The sequence below is a fragment of the Oncorhynchus mykiss genome, chromosome 14 (assembly GCF_057628025.1).
Source record: "Oncorhynchus mykiss isolate SJ-2025 chromosome 14, ASM5762802v1, whole genome shotgun sequence".
Classification (NCBI taxonomy): domain Eukaryota; kingdom Metazoa; phylum Chordata; class Actinopteri; order Salmoniformes; family Salmonidae; genus Oncorhynchus; species Oncorhynchus mykiss.
Genome location: NC_143035.1, coordinates 27,469,440 through 27,495,000, shown reverse-complemented (window position 1 = coordinate 27,495,000; position 25,561 = coordinate 27,469,440). Strand labels below are relative to the sequence as shown.

Sequence of the window (25,561 nt, the reverse complement as noted above, 5' to 3'; positions counted from 1 at the left end):
TATAGTGTGGTGGTGACTCAGACTCAGTGGTATAGTGTGGTGGTGGCCCAGACTCAGTGGTATAGTGTGGTGGTGGCCCAGACTCAGTGGTATAGTGTGGTGGTGGCTCAGACTCAGTGGTATAGTGTGGTAGTTACTCAGACTCAGTGGTATAGTGTGGTGGTGGCTCAGACTCAGTGGTATAGTGTGGTGGTGACTCAGACTCAGTGGTATAGTGTGGTGGTGACTCAGACTCAGTGGTATAGTGTGGTGGTGGCCCAGACTCAGTGGTATAGTGTGGTGGTGGCTCAGACTCAGTGGTATAGTGTGGTAGTTACTCAGACTCTGTGGTATAGTGTGGTGGTGACTCAGACTCAGTGGTATAGTGTGGTGGTGACTCAGTGGTATAATGTGGTGGTGGCCCAGACTCAGTGGTATAGTGTGGTGGTGGCCCAGACTCAGTGGTATAGTGTGGTGGTGGCCCAGACTCAGTGGTATAGTGTGGTGGTGGCCCAGACTCAGTGGTATAGTGTGGTGGTGGCTCAGACTCAGTGGTATAGTGTGGTAGTTACTCAGACTCTGTGGTATAGTGTGGTGGTGACTCAGACTCAGTGGTATAGTGTGGTGGTGACTCAGTGGTATAATGTGGTGGTGGCTCAGACTCAGTGGTATAGTGTGGTGGTGGCTCAGACTCAGTGGTATAGTTTGGTGGTGACTCAGACTCAGTGGTATAGTGTGGTGGTGACTCAGTGGTATAGTGTGGTCGTGGCCCAGACTCAGTGGTATAGTGTGGTGGTGACTCAGTGGTATAGTGTGGTGGTGACTCAGACTCAGTGGTATAATGTGGAGGTGGCTCAGACTCAGTGGTATAGTGTGGTGGTGGCTCAGACTCAGTGGTATAGTGTGGTGGTGGCTCAGACTCAGTGGTATAGTGTGGTGGTGACTCAGACTCAGTGGTATAGTGTGGTGGTGGCTCAGACTCAGTGGTATAGTGTGGTGGTGGCTCAGACTCAGTGGTATAGTGTGGTGGTGACTCAGAATCAGTGGTATAGTGTGGTGGTGGCCCAGACTCAGTGGTATAGTGTGGTGGTGGCTCAGACTCAGTGGTATAGTGTGGTAGTTACTCAGACTCTGTGGTATAGTGTGGTGGTGACTCAGACTCAGTGGTATAGTGTGGTGGTGACTCAGACTCAGTGGTATAGTGTGGTGGTGGCCCAGACTCAGTGGTATAGTGTGGTGGTGGCTCAGACTCAGTGGTATAGTGTGGTAGTTACTCAGACTCTGTGGTATAGTGTGGTGGTGACTCAGACTCAGTGGTATAATGTGGTGGTGGCTCAGACTCAGTGGTATAGTGTGGTGGTGACTCAGACTCAGTGGTATAGTTTGGTGGTGACTCAGACTCAGTGGTATAGTGTGGTGGTGACTCAGTGGTATAGTGTGGTCGTGGCCCAGACTCAGTGGTATAGTGTGGTGGTGACTCAGTGGTATAGTGTGGTGGTGACTCAGACTCAGTGGTATAGTGTGGTGGTGACTCAGACTCCGTGGTATAATGTGGTGGTGGCTTAGACTCAGTGGTATAGTGTGCTGGTGACTCAGACTCAGTGGTATAGTGTGGTAGTTACTCAGACTCTGTGGTATAGTGTGGTGGTGACTCAGACTCAGTGGTATAGTGTGGTGGTGACTCAGTGGTATAGTGTGGTCGTGGCCCAGACTCAGTGGTATAGTGTGGTGGTGGCCCAGACTCAGTGGTATAGTGTGGTGGTGACTCAGACTCCGTGGTATAATGTGGTAATGACTCAGTGGTATAGTGTGGTGGTGGCTCAGACTCAGTGGTATAGTTTGGTGGTGACTCAGACTCAGTGGTATAGTGTGGTGGTGACTCAGTGGTATAATGTGGTGGTGGCCCAGACTCAGTGGTATAGTGTGGTAGTGACTCAGTGGTATAGTGTGCTGGTGACTCAGACTCAGTGGTATAGTGTGGTGGTGACTCAGACTCAGTGGTATAGTGTGGTGGTGACTCAGTGGTATAGTGTGGTGGTGACTCAGTGGTATAGTGTGGTGGTGACTCAGTGGTATAGTGTGGTGGTGACTCAGTGGTATAGTGTGGTGGTGACTCAGACTCTGTGGTATAGTGTGGTGGTGGCTCAGACTCAGTGGTGTTGACTCAGACTCAGTGGTATAGTGTGGTGGTGACTCAGTGGTATAATGTGGTGGTGGCTCAGACTCAGTGGTATAGTGTGGTGGTGACTCAGACTCAGTGGTATAATGTGGTGGTGGCTCAGAGTCAGTGGTATAGTGTGGTGGTGACTTAGACTCAGTGGTATAGTGTGGTGGTGACTCAGACTCAGTGGTATAGTGTGGTGGTGGCTCAGACTCAGTGGTATAGTGTGGTGATGACTCAGACTCAGTGGTGTAATGTGGTGGTGGCTCAGACTCAGTGGTATAATGTGGTGGTGGCTCAGACTCAGTGGTATAGTGTGGTGGTGACTCAGACTCAGTGGTATAGTGTGGTGGTGACTCAGACTCAGTGGTATAGTGTGGTACTGACTCAGACTCAGTGGTATAGTGTGGTGGTGACTCAGACTCAGTGGTATAGTGTGGTAATGACTCAGTGGTATAGTGTGGTGGTGGCTCAGACTCAGTGGTATAGTGTGGTGGTGGCTCAGACTCAGTGGTATAGTTTGGTGGTGACTCAGACTCAGTGGTATAGTGTGGTGGTGACTCAGTGGTATAATGTGGTGGTGGCCCAGACTCAGTGGTATAGTGTGGTAGTGACTCAGTGGTATAGTGTGGTGGTGACTCAGACTCAGTGATATAGTGTGGTGGTGACTCAGACTCAGTGGTATAATGTGGTGGTGGCTCAGACTCAGTGGTATAGTGTGCTGGTGACTCAGACTCAGTGGTATAGTGTGGTGGTGACTCAGTGGTATAGTGTGGTGGTGACTCAGTGGTATAATGTGGTGGTGGCCCAGACTCAGTGGTATAGTGTGGTAGTGACTCTGTGGTATAGTGTGGTGGTGGCTCAGACTCAGTGGTATAGTGTGGTGCTGACTCAGACTCAGTGGTATAATGTGGTGGTGGCTCAGACTCAGTGGTATAATGTGGTGGTGGCTCAGAGTCAGTGGTATAGTGTGGTGGTGACTTAGACTCAGTGGTATAGTGTGGTGGTGACTTAGACTCAGTGGTATAGTGTGGTGGAGACTCAGTGGTATAGTGTGGTGGTGACTCAGACTCTGTGGTATAGTGTGGTGGTGGCTCAGACTCAGTGGTGGTGACTCAGACTCAGTGGTATAGTGTGGTGATGACTCAGACTCAGTGGTATAATGTGGTGGTGGCTCAGACTCAGTGGTATAATGTGGTGGTGGCTCAGACTCAGTGGTATAGTGTGGTAGTGACTCAGACTCTGTGGTATAGTGTGGTGGTGACTCAGACTCAGTGGTATAGTGTGGTGGTGACTCAGTGGTATAGTGTGGTCGTGCCCCAGACTCAGTGGTATAGTGTGGTGGTGGCTCAGACTCAGTGGTATAGTGTGGTGGTGGCTCAGACTCAGTGGTATAGTGTGGTGGTGACTCAGACTCAGTGGTATAGTGTGGTGGTGACTCAGACTCAGTGGTATAGTGTGGTGGTGACTCAGTGGTATAGTGTGGTGGTGACTCTGTGGTATAGTGTGGTGGTGACTCAGTGGTATAATGTGGTGGTGGCCCAGACTCAGTGGTATAGTGTGGTAGTGACTCAGTGGTATAGTGTGGTGGTGACTCAGACTCAGTGGTATAGTGTGGTGGTGACTCAGACTCAGTGGTATAGTGTGCTGGTGACTCAGACTCAGTGGTATAGTGTGGTGGTGACTCAGTGGTATAGTGTGGTGGTGACTCAGTGGTATAGTGTGGTGGTAACTCAGACTCTGTGGTATAGTGTGGTGGTGGCTCAGACTCAGTGGTGGTGACTCAGACTCAGTGGTATAGTGTGGTGCTGACTCAGACTCAGTGGTATAGTGTGGTGGTGACTCAGTGGTATAATGTGGTGGTGGCTCAGACTCAGTGGTATAATGTGGTGGTGGCTCAGAGTCAGTGGTATAGTGTGGTGGTGACTTAGACTCAGTGGTATAGTGTGGTGGTGACTTAGACTCAGTGGTATAGTGTATAGAGTCATGTTGGGCTTTTAACTGGAGTACTGTGATGGTTGACCTTTGTGTTACTAACAGTGACCCCCCCCTAGACCCCCTCTAACCCCTACTATCCCCACCCAGACCCCCAAAGGTCCCCTTGCTCTTGACTGAGGCTCAGTGCACAGAGCTAATGTACTCTGAGACAAGCCAGCCCAGTAGGAAAAGGGCTTCAGTGTAGTAATAGATTGATGCAGTGTCCCTGTAGGAATTGTGTTCAGAATACCAGAGTAGTGCAGTTTGTTGATTGCAGTGTGCTGTAAATGAACGTAATCTCGCTCTTCGTCTCTCTCTCTCTCTCTCTCTGACTCTTTCTCTCTCTATATATATATGTCTGTCTGTGTGTTCCAGATGTGATCCACACAGTGGGGCCCATAGCGATGGGGGAAGTGGGGGAGGAGGAGAGGAGCCGCCTCAGGGACTGCTACCATCACAGCCTGCAGAAGGCCACCGATACCAAGCTACGCACTGTGGTGGGTGGAAGGGTTATTATCATCAATCAGTTTTAAATGTATTTTCTCTGTTTTACACTGTGTTTTATACCCCCAGGCGTTCCCGTGCATCTCCACTGGAATCTACGGTTAGTCAACAAAAGTGTTTGTCTCTGTGTGTTCTCTGTGTGTTGTCTGTGTGTTGTTGTGTTTTCCAGCATCACTACTCAGAGGGTAGTGATGCAGAGGGGTGAATTGAGTTCAGCACACTAGATATCAGTTTTCAGTAGAAAGAGGTTTCCAGATTAGGGGTTGAGATTAAACAGGCAGATTAACAGAGATTAGGGATGAGATGGTGTCAACTGGGATGTAATCCCTCCATTTGCTGCTGGTGAGTTTAGCCATGGCAGCGCTCCAAGACTTCCCACGGTTTCTGACTAGTGTTCTTCACACAGAGTTCAGAGAAGGTCAAACTCAATGAAACTGTCTCAAACTCTATAGTTTAGAGTTAAATGCTGATTTGTGTGTTTTTACTCAATATTGTCACCAATTGAATTGTAGCGGGAAGATGATTGAGACAGTGGGAACATCCACAGTTAGTGCGCTATATAGGGAATAGGTTGCCATTTGGTACTCAGGAATATAAAATGTAGATAAAAGTGAAGCAGAGAGAAGAAGAGAGTAGACAGCCACTCTGTTAGAAGAGAGTAGACAGCCACTCTGTTAGAAGAGAGTAGACAGCCACTCTGTTAGAGAGAAGACGAGGGTAGACAGCCACTCTGTTAGAGAGAAGACGAGGGTAGACAGCCACTCTGTTAGAGAGAAGACGAGGGTAGACAGCCACTCTGTTAGAGAGAAGACGAGGGTAGACAGCCACTCTGTTAGAGAGAAGACGAGGGTAGACAGCCACTCTGTTAGAGAGAAGACGAGGGTAGACAGCCACTCTGTTAGAGAGAAGAAGAGGGTAGACAGCCACTCTGTTAGAGAGAAGACGAGGGTAGACAGCCACTCTGTTAGAGAGAAGACGAGGGTAGACAGCCACTCTGTTAGAGAGAAGAAGAGGGTAGACAGCCACTCTGTTAGAGAGAAGACGAGAGTAGACAGCCACTCTGTTAGAGAGAAGACGAGAGTAGACAGCCACTCTGTTAGAGAGAAGACGAGAGTAGACAGCCACTCTGTTAGAGAGAAGACGAGAGTAGACAGCCACTCTGTTAGAGAGAAGACGAGGGTAGACAGCCACTCTGTTAGAAGAGAGTAGACAGCCACTCTGTTAGAGAGAAGACGAGGGTAGACAGCCACTCTGTTAGAAGAGAGTAGACAGCCACTCTGTTAGAGAGAAGACGAGGGTAGACAGCCACTCTGTTAGAAGAGAGTAGACAGCCACTCTGTTAGAGAGAAGACGAGGGTAGACAGCCACTCTGTTAGAAGAGAGTAGACAGCCACTCTGTTAGAGAGAAGACGAGGGTAGACAGCCACTCTGTTAGAAGAGAGTAGACAGCCACTCTGTTAGAGAGAAGACGAGGGTAGACAGCCACTCTGTTAGAAGAGAGTAGACAGCCACTCTGTTAGAGAGAAGACGAGGGTAGACAGCCACTCTGTTAGAGAGAAGAAGAGGGTAGACAGCCACTCTGTTAGAAGAGTAGACAGCCACTCTGTTAGAAGAGAGTAGACAGCCACTCTGTTAGAAGAGAGTAGACAGCCACTCTCTTAGAAGAGAGTAGACAGCCACTCTGTTAGAAGAGAGTAGACAGCCACTCTGTTAGAAGAGAGTAGACAGCCACTCTGTTAGAAGAGAGTAGACAGCCACTCTGTTAGAAGAGAGTAGACAGCCACTCTGTTAGAAGAGAGTAGACAGCCACTTTGTTAGAAGAGAGTAGACAGCCACTCTGTTAGAAGAGAGTAGACAGCCACTCTCTTAGCAGAGAGAATAAGAGAGTAGACAGCCACTCTGTTAGAAGAGGGAAGAAGAGAGTAGACAGCCACTCTGTTAGAAGAGAGAAGAAGAGAGTAGACAGCCACTCTGTTAGAAGAGAGTAGACAGCCACTCTGTTAGAAGAGAGAAGAAGAGAGTAGACAGCCACTCTGTTAGATGAGAGTAGACAGCCACTCTGTTAGAAGAGAGAAGAAGAGAGTAGACAGCCACTCTGTTAGCAGAGAAAAGAAGAGAGTAGACAGCCACTCTGTTAGATGAGAGTAGACAGCCACTCTGTTAGAAGAGAGAAGAAGAGAGTAGGCAGCCACTCTGTTAGAAGAGGGAAGAAGAGAGTAGACAGCCACTCTGTTAGAAGAGAGAAGTGAGTAGACAGCCACTCTGTTAGCAGAAAGAAGAAGAGAGTAGACAGCCACTCTGTTAACAGAGAGAAGAAGAGAGTAGACAGCCACTCTGTTAGAAGAGAGAAGAAGAGAGTAGACAGCCACTCTGTTAGCTGGTCCAAACAAATGGGTGTTTCTCTAATTGTATTGATTCGACAGTTCTCTTGGCCACCCATAACACAGTGCTCTTGGCCACCCATAACACAGTTCTCTTGGCCACCCATAACACAGTGCTCTTGGCCACCCATAACACAGTGCTCTTGGCCACCCATAACACAGTTCTCTTGGCCACCCATAACACAGTGCTCTTGGCCACTCATAACACAGTGCTCTTGGCCACCCATAACACAGTGCTCTTGGCCACCCATAACACAGTGCTCTTGGCCACCCATAACACAGTTCTCTTGGCCACCCATAACACAGTGCTCTTGGCCACCCATAACACAGTGCTCTTGGCCACCCATAACACAGTGCTCTTGGCCACCCATAACACAGTGCTCTTGGCCACCCATAACACAGTGCTCTTGGCCACCCATAACACAGTTCTCTTGGCCACCCATAACACAGTGCTCTTGGCCACCCATAACACAGTGCTCTTGGCCACCCATAACACAGTTCTCTTGGCCACCCATAACACAGTGCTCTTGGCCACTCATAACACAGTGCTCTTGGCCACCCATAACACAGTGCTCTTGGCCACCCATAACACAGTGCTCTTGGCCACCCATAACACAGTGCTCTTGGCCACCCATAACACAGTGCTCTTGGCCACCCATAACACAGTGCTCTTGGCCACCCATAACACAGTGCTCTTGGCCACCCATAACACAGTTCTCTTGGCCACCCGTAACACAGTGCTCTTGGCCACCCGTAACACAGTGCTCTTGGCCACCCATAACACAGTGCTCTTGGCCACCTGCACACCACAGTAATTGCTGTGTTTTTGTGTCTAGGATACCCACCTGAGCAGGCTGTGCACGTCGCGTTGGAGACTGTCAGGAAGTACCTGGATGAACACCATGAGAAGGTGTGTGTGCTCTTGTTTGTTTGTGTGTGTGTCTAATTATTATTTTTTTCCTTTCCTTCTGGTATTCTGTCTCACAGCTGTTGTTTTTGGTTTTCTGGAGAGAGTCAGGAGAGGGCGGACTGCGACAACACGCACACACACACACCCACACACACACACTCGTGGCTAAGGCTGTGTTTTAATTGGCTCCTGACGGGCTTAGAGGACTAATACACACCTTTTCCTGACAGAAGAGAGAAGAGGGAAAAGAGGAATAGATGACTGGAGGGAAGTTGGTCTGTCTGTTATCTTTACTATCTTCTTCTTCATCATTCACTCCTTCCTCCTCTACTCTTCCTCCAGTTCTCCAGTGTACACTATTTTATACTAGTTGACACAACACAACAGCATGAGATATCTACATATTAAACCAAAACAAAAAGGAAGTCCCTAAATTCATAGTACTACAAAATATTCTATTTTGACCTTCAGATTCTGATCTATTGTCAATGTTACTCTGCACTCGGCCAGCATCCATGCAGCTGACTGTTTACCTGATGCCAATAACACCTGCTTCCTACCAAACCCCATGATATATACTGTATAGATAATGATAGCTTCTGCTGGATCTGTGGCGTAATTGTAATGGACCAGCATCCAGCTCTGCTCCAGTCCAAACACGGACTTAATGGCAGTGTGTTCATTGAGTAATGAGGATGTGAAGGGATGGGAGGCTTCACTGCCAGCAGCAGGGTACCTTATAGAAGTCACTGCCAGCAGCAGGGTACCTTATAGAAGTCACTGGCAGCAGCAGGGTACCTTATAGAAGTCACTGTCAGCAGCAGGGTACCTTATAGAAGTCACTGTCAGCAGCAGGGTACCTTATAGAAGTCACTGCCAGCAGCAGGGTACCTTATAGAAGTCACTGCCAGCAGCAGGGTACCTTATAGAAGTCACTGCCAGCAGCAGGGTACCTTATAGAAGTCACTGCCAGCAGCAGGGTACCTTATAGAAGTCACTGCCAGCAGCAGGGTACCTTATAGAAGTCACTGCCAGCAGCAGGGTACCTTATAGAAGTCACTGCCAGCAGCAGGGTACCTTATAGAAGTCACTGCCAGCAGCAGGGTACCTTATAGAAGTCACTGCCAGCAGTAGGGTACCTTATAGAAGTCACTGCCAGCAGCAGGGTACCTTATAGAAGTCACTGCCAGCAGCAGGGTACCTTATAGAAGTCACTGCCAGCAGCAGGGTACCTTATAGAAGTCACTGCCAGCAGCAGGGTACCTTATAGAAGTCACTGCCAGCAGCAGGGTACCTTATAGAAGTCACTGCCAGCAGCAGGGTACCTTATAGAAGTCACTGCTGGTCATTATTAAGTGTTCTGATATCGTAGAGATCTTTTCTCTGGGCTGATGAAGACGTAGTCCGGACATACAGCTGTTATATTACAACTCGTTTTGTATGAAAACGCTTTGTTCTCAGTATTTAGCATCGCTTCTGAAGATCAACATTATTCTACAGTTATACCAGCGGTAGACAACGTCCATTCAGCCCATTCAATCTTTTTGTTGTTGTTGATGGGGTAATTATTATTCTGGGGTCAAATAAAACCTCCAGGCCACTGTTGAAAGTCTAAAACTTGATAGAAAGTAGGTAGAAATACTAATGGACCTATACATTTTCAGATAACTGCTCTTTTTCTGACGAACAAATTGTTCCAAAGAAAGTCTGTGCTGCCCTCCGCTGAACTTTGAAATCCTGCTGTGGCCCTCGAGACAAAATGATGGTCTTCCACTTATTTATATGGATGTTTGTGTGTCTCATAAAGCTGGACAGAGTGATCTTCTGTGTGTTCCTGCCCACTGATAAGGAGCTGTACCTGAAAAACCTCCCTCTCTACTTCCCTTCCGGTGAGTCAACACATACACAGTGACACCATACATATCCTACACAGCCAAATCATCACCTCTGACTCATTTGACACCAGTGGGAGTAGCTAGTAGTTAACACTGGTTTGCTCTGGTAACACCACTCCATGTAAAAGGACTTGTCATGGTGGCTCCATATCTGGAGCTACTGTACTGACAGGCCTCTTAGCCAATCATCTCTCTTTACCCCTTATCTTTGTACCCGCCCTTAGCCTGCTGATCAGAGCGCCCTGTTTGAACACAGGTAACACGCATGGTGTGGAGTAGTGTCATGTGTGTCGCTAGCTGTAGCTATGGCAACGATGGTAGTTTTGCTATCAACGGTCTGACAGTGATTGACCTGATCGTGCTGTGGTGTTTGTGGAACCCTTCTGTAGTTTCCTAACTCCTAACCTAGACCCTTTCCTAACCAACTGACAATGTAGCAGACTGTACAAATTGTGCTGTGCTAGTATTCTAGAAGAAGTCTAACCAAGGATCCCCATAGGTTAAGACTAGCCTTGAGGTGAATGTTCGCTGTTCAAACTGACTGTGTGGAATATTGTACTTGTCTTTTCCTGTGAGAGATGTATGGTGAGATCCTGGTTGAATGACTGTGGTTAACCCTCTCAGCCCTGCTTGTGTTGACAGATATTACTCACAGTATAATACATTATGTATATTACACTGAACTAAAATAGAAACGCAACAATTTATAAGATTTTACTGAGTTACGGTTCATATAAGAAAATCAGTCAATTTAAATTCATTAGGGCCTAGTCTATGGATTTCACGACTGGGAATACAGATATGCTGATGGTCACAGACACCTTAAAACCAGTAGGTTCATGGATCAGAAAACCAGTCAGTATCTGGGGTGACCACCATTTGACTCAACACATCTCCTTCACATAGAGTTGATCAGGCTGTTGATTGTGGCCTGTGGAATGTTGTCCCACTCTTCTTCAATGGCTGTGTGAAGTTCCTGGATATTGGCGGGAACTGGAACACGCTGTCGTACACGTCGATCCAGAGCATCCCAAACATGCTGAATGGGTGACATGTCTGGTGATTAGGCAGTCCATGGAAGAACTAGGACTTTTTCATCTTCCATGAATTGTGTACAGATCCTTGCTACATGGTCGCTGTGCATTATCATACTGAAACATGAGGTGATGGCGGCGGATGAATGGTACGACAATGGGCCTCAGGATCTCATCACGGTATCTCTGTGCATTCAAATTGCCATAGATAAAATGCTGTTGTGTTTGTTGTCCGTAACTCATGCCTTCTCATAATATTACCCTGAGTTTCCCTGAGTTGATTTCTGACAGTTTTTGCAGAAATTCTTCGGTTGTGCAAACCCACAGTTTCATCAGCTGTCCGGGTGGCTGGTCTCAGACGATCCCGCAGGTGAAGAAGCCGGATGTGGAGGTCCTGGGCTGACGTGGTTACACGTGGTCTGCGGTTGTGAGGCCGGTTGGACGTACTGACAAATTCTCTAAAACAACATTGGAGGAGGCTTATGGTAGAGAAATAAAGATTAAATTATCTGGCAACATCTCTGATGGATATTCCTGAGGTTATCTTGCCAATTGCACGCTCCTTCAAAACTTGAGAGATCTGTGGCGTTGTGTTTTAGTGGCCTTTTATTGTCCCCAACCCAAGGTGCACCTGTGTAATGATCATGCTGTTTAATCAGCTTCTTGATATGCCACACCTGTCAGGTGGATGGATTATCTTGGCAAAGGAGAAATAAACAACTGTGTACAAAAGTTGAGAGAAATACAGTGCCTTGCGAAAGTATTCGGCCCCCTTGAACTTTGCGACCTTTTGCCACATTTCAGGCTTCAAACATAAAGATATAAAACTGTATTTTTTTTGTGAAGAATCAACAACAAATGGAACACAATCATGGAGTGGAACGACATTTATTGGATATTTCAAACTTTTTGAACAAATCAAAAACTGAAAAATTGGGCGTGCAAAATGATTCAGCCCCCTTAAGTTGATACTTTGTAGCGCCACCTTTTGCTGCGATTACAGCTGTAAGTCGCTTGGGGTATGTCTCTATCAGTTTTGCACATCGAGAGACTGAAATGTTTTCCCATTCCTCCTTGCAAAACAGCTCGAGCTCAGTGAGGTTGGATGGAGAGCATTTGTGAACAGCAGTTTTCAGTTCTTTCCACAGATTCTCGATTGGATTCAGGTCTGGACTTTGACTTGACCATTCTAACACCTGGATATGTTTATTATTGAACCATTCCATTGTAGATTTTGCTTTATGTTTTGGATCATTGTCTTGTTGGAAGACAAATCTCCGTCCCAGTCTCAGGTCTTTTGCAGACTCCATCAGGTTTTCTTCCAGAATGGTCCTGTATTTGGCTCCATCCATCTTCCCATCAATTTTAACCATCTTCCCTGTCCCTGCTGAAGAAAAGCAGGCCCAAACCATGATGCTGCCACCACCATGTTTGACAGTGGGGATGGTGTGTTCAGCTGTGTTGCTTTTACGCCAAACATAACGTTTTGCATTGTTGCCAAAAAGTTCAATTTTGGTTTCATCTGACCAGAGCACCTTCTTCCACATGTTTGGTGTGTCTCCCAGGTGGCTTGTGGCAAACTTTAAACAACACTTTTTATGGATATCTTTAAGAAATGGCTTTCTTCTTGCCACTCTTCCATAAAGGCCAGATTTGTGCAATATACGACTGATTGTTGTCCTATGGACAGAGTCTCCCACCTCAGCTGTAGATCTCTGCAGTTCATCCAGAGTGATCATGGGCCTCTTGGCTGCATCTCTGATCAGTCTTCTCCTTGTATGAGCTGAAAGTTTAGAGGGACGGCCAGGTCTTGGTAGATTTGCAGTGGTCTGATACTCCTTCCATTTCAATATTATCGCTTGCACAGTGCTACTTGGGATGTTTAAAGCTTGGGAAATCTTTTTGTATCCAAATCCGGTTTTAAACTTCTTCACAACAGTATCTCGGACCTGCCTGGTGTGTTCCTTGTTCTTCATGATGCTCTCTGCGCTTTTAACGGACCTCTGAGACTATCACAGTGCAGGTGCATTTATACGGAGACTTGATTACACACAGGTGGATTGTATTTATCATCATTAGTCATTTAGGTCAACATTGGATCATTCAGAGATCCTCACTGAACTTCTGGAGAGAGTTTGCTGCACTGAAAGTAAAGGGGCTGAATAATTTTGCACGCCCAATTTTTCAGTTTTTGATTTGTTAAAAAGGTTTGAAATATCCAATAAATGTCGTTCCACTTCATGATTGTGTCCCACTTGTCGTTGATTCTTCACAAAAAAATACAGTTTTATATGTTTATGTTTGAAGCCTGAAATGTGGCAAAAGGTCGCAAAGTTCAAGGGGGCCGAATACTTTCGCAAGGCACTGTAAGCTTTTTGTGCATATGGAACATTCCTGGGATCTTTTATCCAGCTCATGAAACATGGGACCAACACTTTACATGTGGCATTTATATTTTTGTTCACTGTGTGTGTGTATATATATATATATATATATATATAATATAAAATGTAGTCATGGCTACTGAATTTCACAGGTTTCTGATGCACCTTGTTCTGTCTTTCCCTTAGGCTCACCTGTGAAGAGTAAACTCTGAAAAAGTGACATGTGGAGTTGTGCAATAATGCGGCTCCACATGCAATATCTTCATCTTCCTCCTCTTCCTTTCCCCACACCGGCTCTGCACTAGAGAAGACCTGGGTACATATCTTAACACTGGATGAATGTCTTGATCTGAATAAACTGCTTTATTATCAATGAACCTCAGGCTTCTGACCAAACTCATCTGACGAGCTGTTTGTACATGTTTGAATAATGAGATGTTGGGGGACTTTGTGTGTGTGAGAATAGTAAACAAACAACAATTTGACCATCTGGGGACATTTTGTTAGTCCCCACAGGGTCAAATGCTACTTCTAGGGGGTTTAGGGTTAGGAGTTAGGGTTAGTTATAGGGTTAGGAGCTAGGGTTAGTTTTAGGGTTAGGAGCTAGGGGTAGTTTTAGGGTTAGGAGCTAGGGGTAGTTTTAGGGTTAGGAGCTAGGGTTAGTTTTAGGGTTAGGAGCTAGGGGTAGTTTTAGGGTTAAGGTTAGGTTTTGGGAAAATAGGTTTTTGAATGAGACTGAATTGTGTGTCCCCACAATGTTAGCTGTACAAGAGTGTGTGTGGAGAAGAAGAAGCTAATTAAAAGAGATCAGAGGATTACGTGTTGGCATTTTGGGGGATTGGATTCACTGAGTTTGTCAGGTGGGACCGCTCCCTGTGAGTCGTTTCGTCTTTAGTGTGTGTGTGTGTGCGTTTGAGTGTCTACATTTGTGTGTCTGACTGAGTGCGACTGCCTACCTGAAAATGTGTGTGTTTTCATTGTCAGGCAGACCAGGTGGTGGTTTGTTTGAAATGAAATGACAGTTTGTTCCTGTCACCCCACCCTGTGCTCTCGCTTTCATGTTTAGACAACTTTCTTTATTGATTTTCAAATTTTCACAACAGCACAAAAATAAATAAGCAATGCTGACAAGAAGCCCCAGCTATCATTACAACTCTCCTAATATCACTAGCTGTCTGAATATTTATTTTAGCTAAGGAAGAGGGAGGTAGGGAAAAGACAAGAATTGGGGAATGAGGGGGAGAAGAGGTAACTGGAAGGAGGGGAGAAGAGAGAGATACATTTTTTATAAGCAGATAGACTGAGAGGACGAGGTTGAGAGAGACAGGGATAAAAAGAGAGTGAGACTCATTATACCCAACCGAATGCTTGCTTAGGAGCCCTTCTCAAACGATGCAGATTAAAAAAAATAGTAACATGAGGAATAAAATACACAATGGAGCTATATACAGGAAGTACCAGATCAATGTGGAGCTATATACAGGAAGTACCAGATCAATGTGGAGCTATATACAGGGAGTACCAGTACCAGATCAATGTGGAGCTATATACAGGGAGTACCAGTACCAGATCAATGTGGAGCTATATACAGGAAGTACCAGATCAATGTGGAGCTATATACAGGAAGTACCAGTACCAGATCAATGTGGAGCTATATACAGGAAGTGCCAGATCAATGTGGAGCTACAGTGGGGAGAACAAGTATTTGATACACTGCCGATTCAACTGTGAAAGACAGAATCTAAAACAAAAATCCAGAAAATCACGTTCTATGATTTTTTAAGTAATCAATTTGCATTTTATTGCATGACGTAAGTATTTGATACATCAGAAAAGCAGAACTTAATATTTGGTACAGAAACCTTTGTTTGCAATTACAGAGATCACAAGTTTCCTGTAGTTCTTGACCAGGTTTGCACACACTGCAGCAGAGATTTTGGCCCACTCCTCCATAGACCTTCTCCAGATCCTTCAGATTTCGGGGCTGTCGCTGGGAAATACGGACTTTCAGCTCCCTCCAAAGATTTTCTATTGGGTACAGGTCTGGAGACTGGCTAGGCCACTCCAGGACCTTGAGATGCTTCTTACGGAGCCAATCCTTAGTTGCCCTGGCTGTGTGTTCCGGGTCGTTGTCATGCTGGAAGACCCAGCCACTACCCATCTTCAATGCTCTTACTGAGGGAAGGAGGTTGTTGGCCAAGATCTCGGAATACATCCTCCCCTCAATACGGTGCAGTCGTCCTGTCCCCTTTGCAGAAAAGCATCCCCAAAGAATGTTTCCACCTCCATGCTTCACGGTTGGGATGGTGATCTTGGGGTTGTACTCATCCTTCTTCTTCCTCCAAACACGGCGAGTGGAGTTTAGACCAAAAAGCTCTATTTTTGTCTCATCAGACCACATGACCTTCTCACATTCCTCCTCTGGATCATCCAGATGGTCATTGGCAAACTTCAGACGGGCCTGGACATGCGCTGGACCTTGCGTGCGCTGCAGGATTTTAATCCATGACGGCGTTGTGTGTTACTAATGGTTTTCTTTGACACGGTGGTCCCAGCTCTCTTCAGGTCATTGACCAGGTCCTGCCATGTAGTTCTGGGCTGATCCCTCACCTTCCTCATGATCATTGATGCCCCACGAGGTGAGATCTTGCATGGAGCCCCAGACCGAGGGTGATTGACAGTCATCTTGAACTTCTTCCATTTTCTAATAATTGCGCAAACAGTTGTTGCCTTCTCACCAAGCTGCTTGCCTATTGTCCTGTAGCCCATCCCAGCCTTGTGCAGGTCTACAATTGTATCCCTGATGTCCTTACACAGCTCTCTGGTCTTGGCCATTGTGGAGAGGTTGGAGTCTGTTTGATTGAGTGTGTGGACAGGTGTCTTTTATACAGGTAACGAGTTCAAACAGGTGCAGTTAATACAGGTAATGAGTGGAGAACAGGAGGGTTTCTTAAAGAAAAACTAACAGGTCTGTGAGAGCCGGAATTCTTACTGGTTGGTTGGTGATCAAATACTTATGTCATGCAATAAAATGCAAATTAATGACTTAAAAATAATACAATGGGATTTTCTGGATTTTTGTTTTAGATTCCGTCTCTCACAGTTGAAGTGTACCTATGATAAAAATTACAGACCTCTACATGCTTTCTAAGTAGGAAAACCTGCAAAATCGGCAGTGTATCAAATACTTGTTCTCCCCACTGTATATTGTGAGGACCAGTACCAGATCACTGTGGAGCTATATACAGGCAGTACCAGTACCAGCTCAATGTGGAGCTATATATTGTGAGGACCAGTACCAGCTCAACGTGCAGAGGTACAAGGTATTTAAGGTAGATGAGTACAGTGCCTTCAGAAAGTATTCATACACCTTGACTTATTCCCCATTTTGTTGTGTTAGTCTGAAAATACATTAAATAGTTTCTCTCACCCATCTACAGACAATACCCCATAATGACAAAGTGAAAACATGTTTAGACATTTTTGCTAGTTTATTGAAAATTAAATACAGTTCTCATTTACATAAATATTCACACCCCTTTACTAGGACACTCCAAATTGAGCTCAGGTGCATCCAATTTCCTTTGCTCATCCTTGATGTCACTGCAACTTGATTGGAGTCCACCTGTGTCCAAATCATTTGTTCTGACAGGATTTCAAAAGAAACCTGTCTATACTGTGCATTCGGAAAGTATTCAGACCCCTTTACTTTTTCATGTTTTGTTACATTACAGCCTTATTCTAAAATTGATTCAATTGTATTTTTTCTCATCTACACACACACAATACCCCATAGTTTTTTAGAAATGTTTGCAAATTGTTTTTTTACATTGAAAAAGGAATTGTAACATTTACATAAGTATTCAGACCTTTTACTCAGTACCTCAAGTATTTTTGGGTATGTCGCTACAAGCTTGTCACACCTGTATTTGGGGAGTTTCTCCCATTCTTCTCTGCCTTTCCTCTCAAGCTCTGTCAGGTTGGATGGGGAGCGTCGCTGCACAGCTATTTTCCGGTCTCTCCAGAGATGTTCGATAGGGTTCAAGTCTGGGCACTGGCTGGGCCCCTCAAGGACATTCAGAGACTTGTCCCGAAGCCACTCCTGAGTTGTCTTGGCTGTGGGCTTTGTCCTGTTGGAAGATGAACCTTCGCCCCAGTCTGAGGTCCTGAGCACTCGGAGCAGGTTTTCATCAAGGACCTCTCTGTCCTTTGCTCTGTTCATCTTTCCCTCGATCCAGACTAGTCTCCCAGTCCCTGCTGCTGAAAAACATTCAATGCTACAGAAATGTATTGTATTACCCTTCTCCAGATCTTTGCCTCGACACAATCCTGTTTCGGCGCTCTAAGGACAATTCCTTCGACCTCATGGCTTGGTTTTTGCTCTGACATGTACTGTCAACTGTGGGACCTTATATAGATAGGTGTGGGCCTTTCCATGTCCAATTAACTTAATTTACCACAGGTGCTCCAATCAAACATCACTGGAAACATCAAGGATGATCAATGGAAACAGGATGCATCTGAGCTCAATTTTGATTCTCATAGCAAAGGGTCTGAATACTTATGTAAATAAGGTATTTCTAAAAAGCAGTTTTCGCTTTATCATTATAGGGTATTGTGTGTAGATTGATGAGGACAAAAACATGTTTAATCCATTTTAGAATAAGTCTGTAACTGTAAAGTCAAGGTGTCTGAATACTTTGCAAAGGCACTGTATAAGGTCCCACAGTTGACAGTGCAAGTCAGCAGAAACTAGACCATGAAGTCCAAGGAACTGTCCATAGAACTCTGAGATAGAATTGTGATGAGGCATATATCTGGGGAAAGTAATAAAACCATTTCTAGAGTGTTGAAAGTTTCCAAGAGCACAGTGGTCTCCATCATTGGGAAATATGGATGCTTTTCAGCGGTAGGGACTGGGAGACTGGTAAGGATGAGGGAACAGTGAATGGAGACAAATACAGGCAAATCCTTGATGAGAGTCTGCTTCAGAGTGCAAACGTTCCAACGGGACAATGACCCCAAGCATACAGCCAAATCAAAGGTGGAAGGGCTTCAGAACAAGACTGGAAGTCCTTGAGTGGCCCAGCCAAAGCCATTTGAAAATGTGTGGAAAGACTTGAAGATTGATGTTCACCGCCGCTTCCTGTTTTACTTAACAGCTTTTGAGAGAATACAGATTTGCAAAGCTGATACAGACATACCCAAGACGACTCAAAGCTGATACAGACATACCCAAGACGACTCAAAGCTGATACAGACATACCCAAGATGACTCAACGCTGATACAGACATACCCAAGACGACTCAACGCTGATACAGACATACCCAAGATGACTCAACGCTGATACAGACATACCCAAGACGACTCAGAGCTGATACAGACATACCCAAGACGACTCAAAGCTGATACAGACATACCCAAGACGACTCAGAGCTGATACAGACATACCCAAGACGACTCAAAGCTGATACAGACATACCCAAGACGACTCAACGCTGATACAGACATACCCAAGACGACTCAAAGCTGACACAGACATACCCAAGACGAATCAAAGCTGATACAGACATACCCAAGACGACTCAAAGCTGATACAGACATACCCAAGACGACTCAACGATGATACAGACATACCCAAGACGACTCAGAGCTGATACAGACATACCCAAGACGACTCAAAGCTGATACAGACATACCCAAGACGACTCAAAGCTGTAATCGCCGCCAAAGGTGCTTCTACAAAGTATTGACTCAGGGCCACTATTCAATATAGACTGTGCCCTGTGTGTGTTTGGGTTTGAAAAAAGTTAGCAACGTAATAGAATTAAGCATTTTTTTCACAAAACGTTTTACTCAAAACCAATAACATTGTGACATTCTTTGTTTTCACGTTGAAGTCACGTTATTTGGCAACTCAACCAAATTTACATTTGAACTGACGTGTGTGTGTGTGTGTGTTTGTGTTGTCTGTATGTGTGTGTATGTGAACGTGTGTCGGTGTAGTGAGTGTGTGTATATATAGTCTTGTGAGTTTGGATAGAATGCAATATGTATCCAGGCTGCAACACAACCGGCTGTGATTGGGAGTCCCATAGGGCGGCGCACAATTGGCCCAGCATTGTCCGGGTTTGGTCGGGGTAGGCGGTCATTGTGAATAAGAATGTGTTCTTAACTGACTTGCCTCGTTAAATAAAGGGTCAATAAGAAATGTTAAAAAGATAGAGTCAGTGCAGATCGTGCAGGTAACCATTGAATGAACTATTTAGCAGTCTTATGGCTTGGGGATAGAAGCTGTCTCCAAGCCTGTTGGTCCAAGAGCCGAGGCTCTGGTGCTGTTTGCTGGAGGGTAGCAGAGTGAACATTCTATGACGTGGGTGTCTGGAGTCTTTTGCCAATTGTTGGGTCCTTCCTCTGACACCGCCTGTTATAGAGGTCCTGGATGGTAGGGAGCTCGGCCCCAGTGATGTACTGGGTTGTACACACCACCCCCTGTAGCGCTTTGTGGTTGAGGGTGGTGCATTTGCCATTCTAAGCTGTGATGCAGCCAGTCAAAATGTTCTCGATAGTGCAGCTGTAAAACATTTTGAGGAGCTGAGGGCTCATGCCAAATCTTTTCAGTCTCCTGAGGGGGACAAGGCGCTGCTGTGCCCTCTTCACCACTGTGCGGTTTACAGTCTGTTTACAGTCTGTTTTATTAGTATACTGTTTCTCAAGGTTTAAGCTGTTTCTCTTCTGGGTGGAGAGTTGTTTTTTCTTTCAGTCAGGCCATCACCAAGTGGGAGGGAGACAAAGAGAGAGAGGATGGAGAGTATATGCAGGGATAGAGGATCAGGTAGGAAGGTTGGGTGATGTGTATGGAGGAGGGTCTAATGGGAGGAGGGATGGAGGGGTGGGGGGATGTTTATGGATGGGGGAGCAGGGTGGTAAACTGCTAGTGAAATGAAAATGGCTCTTTAGCAGAATCCAGGACACTTGGGCGCTGCTGCTGGATAAATGTTTCTGATTTACCGCCTGAAAGCCTGTCAGAGCGAGGGAGTGGAGGAGAGGAGAGCGGGAGGGAGTGAGAGAGAAGGGGAGAAGTTTGAGCAGAGCCCGTGGGAGAAGAATCCTGAGACAGAAGGGGAGAGAGAGGGAAATGCGGGGTGTTCAAGAGGGAGACAGGTAATAAACTGAGTAATGTAGCGGTGTTCAACCACTTCCCTCTGTCCCAAAACACACACACATTCACAATAAAAAAAACAGCACAATTCACACGTTAACACCACATGTACAACCCCATAAGGAACGTTGTCCTTGGGTAACCTGGAGTCCTCAACACAGTTCTTTTAGACCTACTTAATTGTGTTCCTCTAGTTCCCGACCATTCCCACGAACCGCTACATTAATGTCTACTTGAGAATGTGTGATATTCATGTGTTTAAGTGTGCGTGTGTTTGCTGGGAGATCTGTGTGCGCACTGACCTGTGGAAAGTTTGACTGAGACACTATTCAATATAGACTGTGGCCTGGGTGTGTGTGTGTGATCGAAGTGTGTGTCTCTCATTCATACACACACACTCCAGACGTGCTGAAGACCGGGGACGGTGGAAGGGGCGGACGTCTCCTCTCCCAGAGCGTTTACTTGCACCCTGGGGAGGTTAGGATTATTTTATTTTTATTTTGAGTGTTTAATGTATTAAAAGGGCCGAGGTAATGAATTATAATCTTTAATGCAGCGACCGATCGATACCACAAGAGAATAAATCAGCTTTTACTGAGAGGGACAAACCCTTTAATACACTAGGAGAGAGGGGGAGAGAGAGGGCGGGAGGGAGGGGGAGAGAGAGACATAGGAAAGGGAGAGAGGGAGAGAGAGGGCGGGAGGGAGGGGGAGAGAGAGACATAGGAAAGGGAGGGAGGGAGAGAGAGAAGGACAGACTGAAGGAAGGAGAGCGATGGAGAGAGGAGTGGTAAAGAAGAAAGTGTGTGGATAGAGTTACCTTAGGGGTAGCCTCATTGACTAAAAGGCCCTGAAAGCTCTGAGATTTTGACAGTTTTGTGATGACGCAAGGTTGCAAGGTCAGACTCTGAGTTAAGACAAACACTTATTCTCTCTCTCTCCTGCTGTCTGTTGTTGTGTTTATGCTTTTCTCCTCTCAGCAAATCCTCGTCGATCTGAGTGTCTCCACAGCCCGGGGCTGGACTTTAATTAATTAGACGAAACCTTATTCCTCTCTCTTGATCAGAGTTCAGCTTTCTAGGTCCCTCATTGTACCTGCTCTAGTCCTACAGGTAGCTAGCACCTCCGTCTTTGGAAATAATACAGCAACAAAAATAAAGATATACCTTGAATATCTGATATCACCAAGGGCCGGTAACTACAGTACCATCTCTGAGTAAATAATACATCAAAAACAAGGAATGTAATATTTACAAAGTCTCAATTCATCGTGCTTTTTAGTCGGGGAATAGGCCTAGTCTGTGTCCTGGAAACCGGACCCTGGTGTTTGCTGGGTCCAAGTCAGTGTTACTGTCTCTCAGTTTTTGCTAGGTCAGTGTGATTTCAGTCTGGCAGTAAAGAAAAAGCTGGCCATTAGTGGCTCTTTAGAGAAGGCCACCCACATTCACATTTGATGTCCAGGGCTGAAATAGTTAAATAGACATACTCAAGACAGAGAGAGTTCTTCACTGACAGAAAAACACAGATGGCATTACACCACTCCACTTGTCAATTACAGTGCCTTCAGAAAGTATTCATACCCCTTGACTTATTCCATATTTTGTTGTTACAGCCGGAATTCAAAATGTATTGTTTTTTTTCTCTCACCCATCTACACACAACACCCCATAATGAGAAAGTGAAAACATGTTTTTGTACATTTATTGAACATTTAATTCAGAAATATCTCATTTACATAAGTATTCACACCACTGTGTCAGTAAATGCTAGACTCACCATTGGCAGTGATTACACCTGTGAGTCTTTCTGGGTAAGATCTTTGAACACCTGGATTGTACAATACTTTTACATTATTATTTTTTTAAATTTTCAAGTTGGTTGTTGGTCATTTCTAGACAGACATTTTTAGGCCGATTTTAAGTCCAAACTGTAACTAGGCCACTCAGGAACATTCAGTGTTGTCTTGGTAAGCAAACTAGTGTCTATTAGGTTATTGTCCTGCTGAAAGGTGAATTTATCTCCCAGTGTCTGTTGGAAACCAGACTGAACCAGATTGTCCTCTAGGATTTTGCCTGTGCTTAGCTCTATTCCATTTATTTTTATTCTGAAAAGCTCCCTAGTCCTTGCCAATGACAAGCATACCCATAACATGATGCAGCCACCACCGTGCTTGAAAATATGAAGAGTAGTACTCAGTGATGTGTTGTGTTGGATTTGTCCCAAACATAACACTTTGTATTCAGGACTTAAAGTTCATATTTTAGCCAAACTTTTGGCAGTTTTACTTTAATGCCTTATTGCAAACAGGATGCATGTTGAATATTTTTATTCTGTACAGGCTTCCTTCTTTTCACTCTGTCGATTAGGTTAGTATTGTTGAGTAACTACAATGTTGTTGATCCATCCTCAGTTTTTTCCTATCACAGCCATTAAACTCTAACTGTTTTAAAGTCACCATTGGCCTCATGGTGAAATCCCTGAGCGGTTTCCTTCCTCTACAGCAACTGAGTTAGGAAGAACACCTGTGTTTTTGTAGTGACTGGGTGTATTGATTCACCATCCAAAGTGTAATTAAGAACTTCACTATGCTCAAAGAAATATTCAATGTCAGATTTTTTATTTTTACCCATCTACCCATATTTGTCCTTCTTTTTGAGACATTGGAAAACCTCCCTGATCTTTGTGGTTGAATCTGTAATGAAATGCATTGCTCAACTGAGGGACCTTACAGATAATTGTGTGTCGTGTAGAGAAATGAGGTACTTAAAATATCATGTTAAACACTATTATCGCACACAATGAGTCGATGCAACTTATTATGTGACTTGTTCAGCAAATGTTTACTCCTGAACTTATTTAGGCTTGCCATAACAATGAGGTTGAATACTTATTGACTCAAAACATTTCAGCTTTTTATTTGTAATGAATTTGTTTAAAAAATGACAAACATACAGTGGGGCAAAAAAGTATTTAGTCAGCCACCAATTGTGCAATTTCTTCCTCTTAAAAAGATGAGAGAGGCCTGTAATTTTCATCATAGGTACACTTCAACTATGACAGACAAAATTAGAAGAAAAAATCCAGAAAATCACATTGTAGGATTTTTTAATGAATTTATTTGCAAATTATGGTGGAAAATAAGTATTTTGTCAATAACAAAAGTTTATCTCAATACTTTGTTATATACCCTTTGTTGGCAATGACAGAGGTCAAACGTTTTCTGTAAGTCTTCACAAGGTTTTCACACACTGTTGCTGGTATTTAGGCCCATTCCTCCATGCAGATCTCCTCTAGAGCAGTGATGTTTTGGGGCTGTTGCTGGGCAACATGGACTTTCAACTCCCTCCAAAGATTTCCGATGGGGTTGAGATCTGGAGACTGGCTAGGCCGTTCCAGGACCTTGAAATGATTCTTACGAAGCCACTCCTTCATTGCCCGGGTGGTGTGTTTGGGATCATTGTCATGCTGAAAGACCCAGCCACGTTTCATCTTCAATGCCCTTGCTGATGGAAGGAGGCTTTCACTCAAAATCTCACGATACATGGCCCCATTCATTCTTTCCTTTACAAGGATCAGTCGTCCTGGTCCCTTTGCAGAAAAACAGCTCCAAAGCATGATGTTTCCACCCCCATGCTTCACAGTAGGTATGGTGTTCTTTGGATGCAACTCAGCATTCTTTGTCCTCCAAACACGACGAGTTGAGTTTTTACCAAAAAGTTATATTTTGGTTTTATCTGACCATATGACATTCTCCCAAACTTCTTCTGGATCATCCAAATGCTCTCTAGCAAACTTCAGACGGGCCTGGACATGTACTGGCTTAAGCAGGGGGACACGTCTGGCACTGCAGGATTTGAGTCCCTGGCGGCGTAGTGTGTTACTGATGGTAGGCTTGGTTACTTTGGTCCCAGCTCTCTGCAGGTCATTCACTAGGTCCCCCCGTGTGGTTCTGGGATTTTTGCTCACCGTTCTTGTGATCATTTTGACCCCACGGGGTGAGATCTTGCGTGGAGCCCCAGATCGGGGGAGATTATCAGTGGTCTTGTATGTCTTCCATTTCCTAATAATTGCTCCCACAGTTGATTTCTTCAGACCAAGCTGCTTACCTATTGCAGATTCAGCCTTCCCAGCCTGGTGCAGGTCTACAATTTTGTTTCTGGTGTCCTTTGACAGCTCTTTGGTCTTGGCCATAGTGGAGTTTGGAGTGTGACTGTTTGAGGTTGTGGACAGGTGTCTTTTATACTGATAACAAGTTTAAACAGGTGCCATTAATACAGTTAACGAGTGGAGGACAGAGGAGCCTCTTAAAGAAGAAGTTACAGGTCTGTGAGAGCTTGTTTGTAGGTGACCAAATACTTATTTTCCACCATAATTTGCAAATAAATTCATTAAAAATCCTACAATGTGATTTTCTGGATTTGTTTTTTCTCATTTTGTCTAGTTGAAGTGTACCTATGATGGAAATTACAGGCCTCTCTCATATTTTTAAGTGGGAGAACTTGCACAATTGGTGGCTGACTAAATACTTTTTTGCCCCACTGTATTTCCACTGACTATGGGGTATTTTTTATAGGCCAGTGGCACAAAATCTAAAATTCACGCTGTAACACAACAAAAGGTGGAAAAAGTCAAGGGGTGTGAATACTTTCTGAAGGCACTGTGTTGAACCACCACTACAGACACATACTGACAAGTTCAGATGAACACTGGGCCGTGTACCGTACATGTCATTTAACTTTTATTCTAGTCTCAGAAATGTCTCTTTTTTTACACCCCTACTCTTCAAACGTACATGTTAATGACTACTGGCACAGATGTACAATGCATTTAGTTTTATTGACTGTAAGGAATGAGAAGGAGTTTCATTGTCTTTGTTCTGGGTTGTTATGTCACTGCTTTTTTCACCTTGTGGTTGCTGTCTGTCTGCAGGTGTCAGATGGAGATGTCTGACTGAGTGGCAGGCCCAATGTCATCCTCCACACTCACACTCACTCACGCTGGATGCATCTCAATTTCATAAACAAAATGTTCAGAGGCTGGGGCCTCATTTTGATTAATGTTGCCATGACAACTACATAATTAATGAATTGTATTAGCCTTCCATTTGTCTTTTTCTGAATCGTAATTCACCGGAGCTTCGGTGGAGAGCCTCTCTCTCTGCTTTTATCCTTTA

The 25,561-nt window shown here is 45.0% G+C and overlaps 1 protein-coding gene across 2 annotated transcripts in view; it reads left to right on the top strand.

Moving 5' to 3' along the window:
• Positions 1 to 13,602, top strand: part of macrod1 (mono-ADP ribosylhydrolase 1) — a 108,989-nt gene extending 95,387 nt beyond the window's left edge. The window contains exons 6-11 of one of the 2 annotated variants that reach the window (XM_021561605.3): positions 4,493 to 4,614; positions 4,691 to 4,721; positions 7,839 to 7,912; positions 9,720 to 9,801; positions 10,032 to 10,063; positions 13,412 to 13,602. In XM_021561605.3, the coding sequence (XP_021417280.3) occupies positions 4,493 to 4,614; positions 4,691 to 4,721; positions 7,839 to 7,912; positions 9,720 to 9,801; positions 10,032 to 10,039 (317 nt within the window). In that variant the 3' untranslated portion in view covers positions 10,040 to 10,063; positions 13,412 to 13,602. The remainder of the gene's footprint in view (positions 1 to 4,492; positions 4,615 to 4,690; positions 4,722 to 7,838; positions 7,913 to 9,719; positions 9,802 to 10,031; positions 10,064 to 13,411) is intronic. The other variant, XM_021561604.3, reaches the window with a different exon arrangement.
• The last annotated feature ends 11,959 nt before the right edge of the window (positions 13,603 to 25,561 follow it).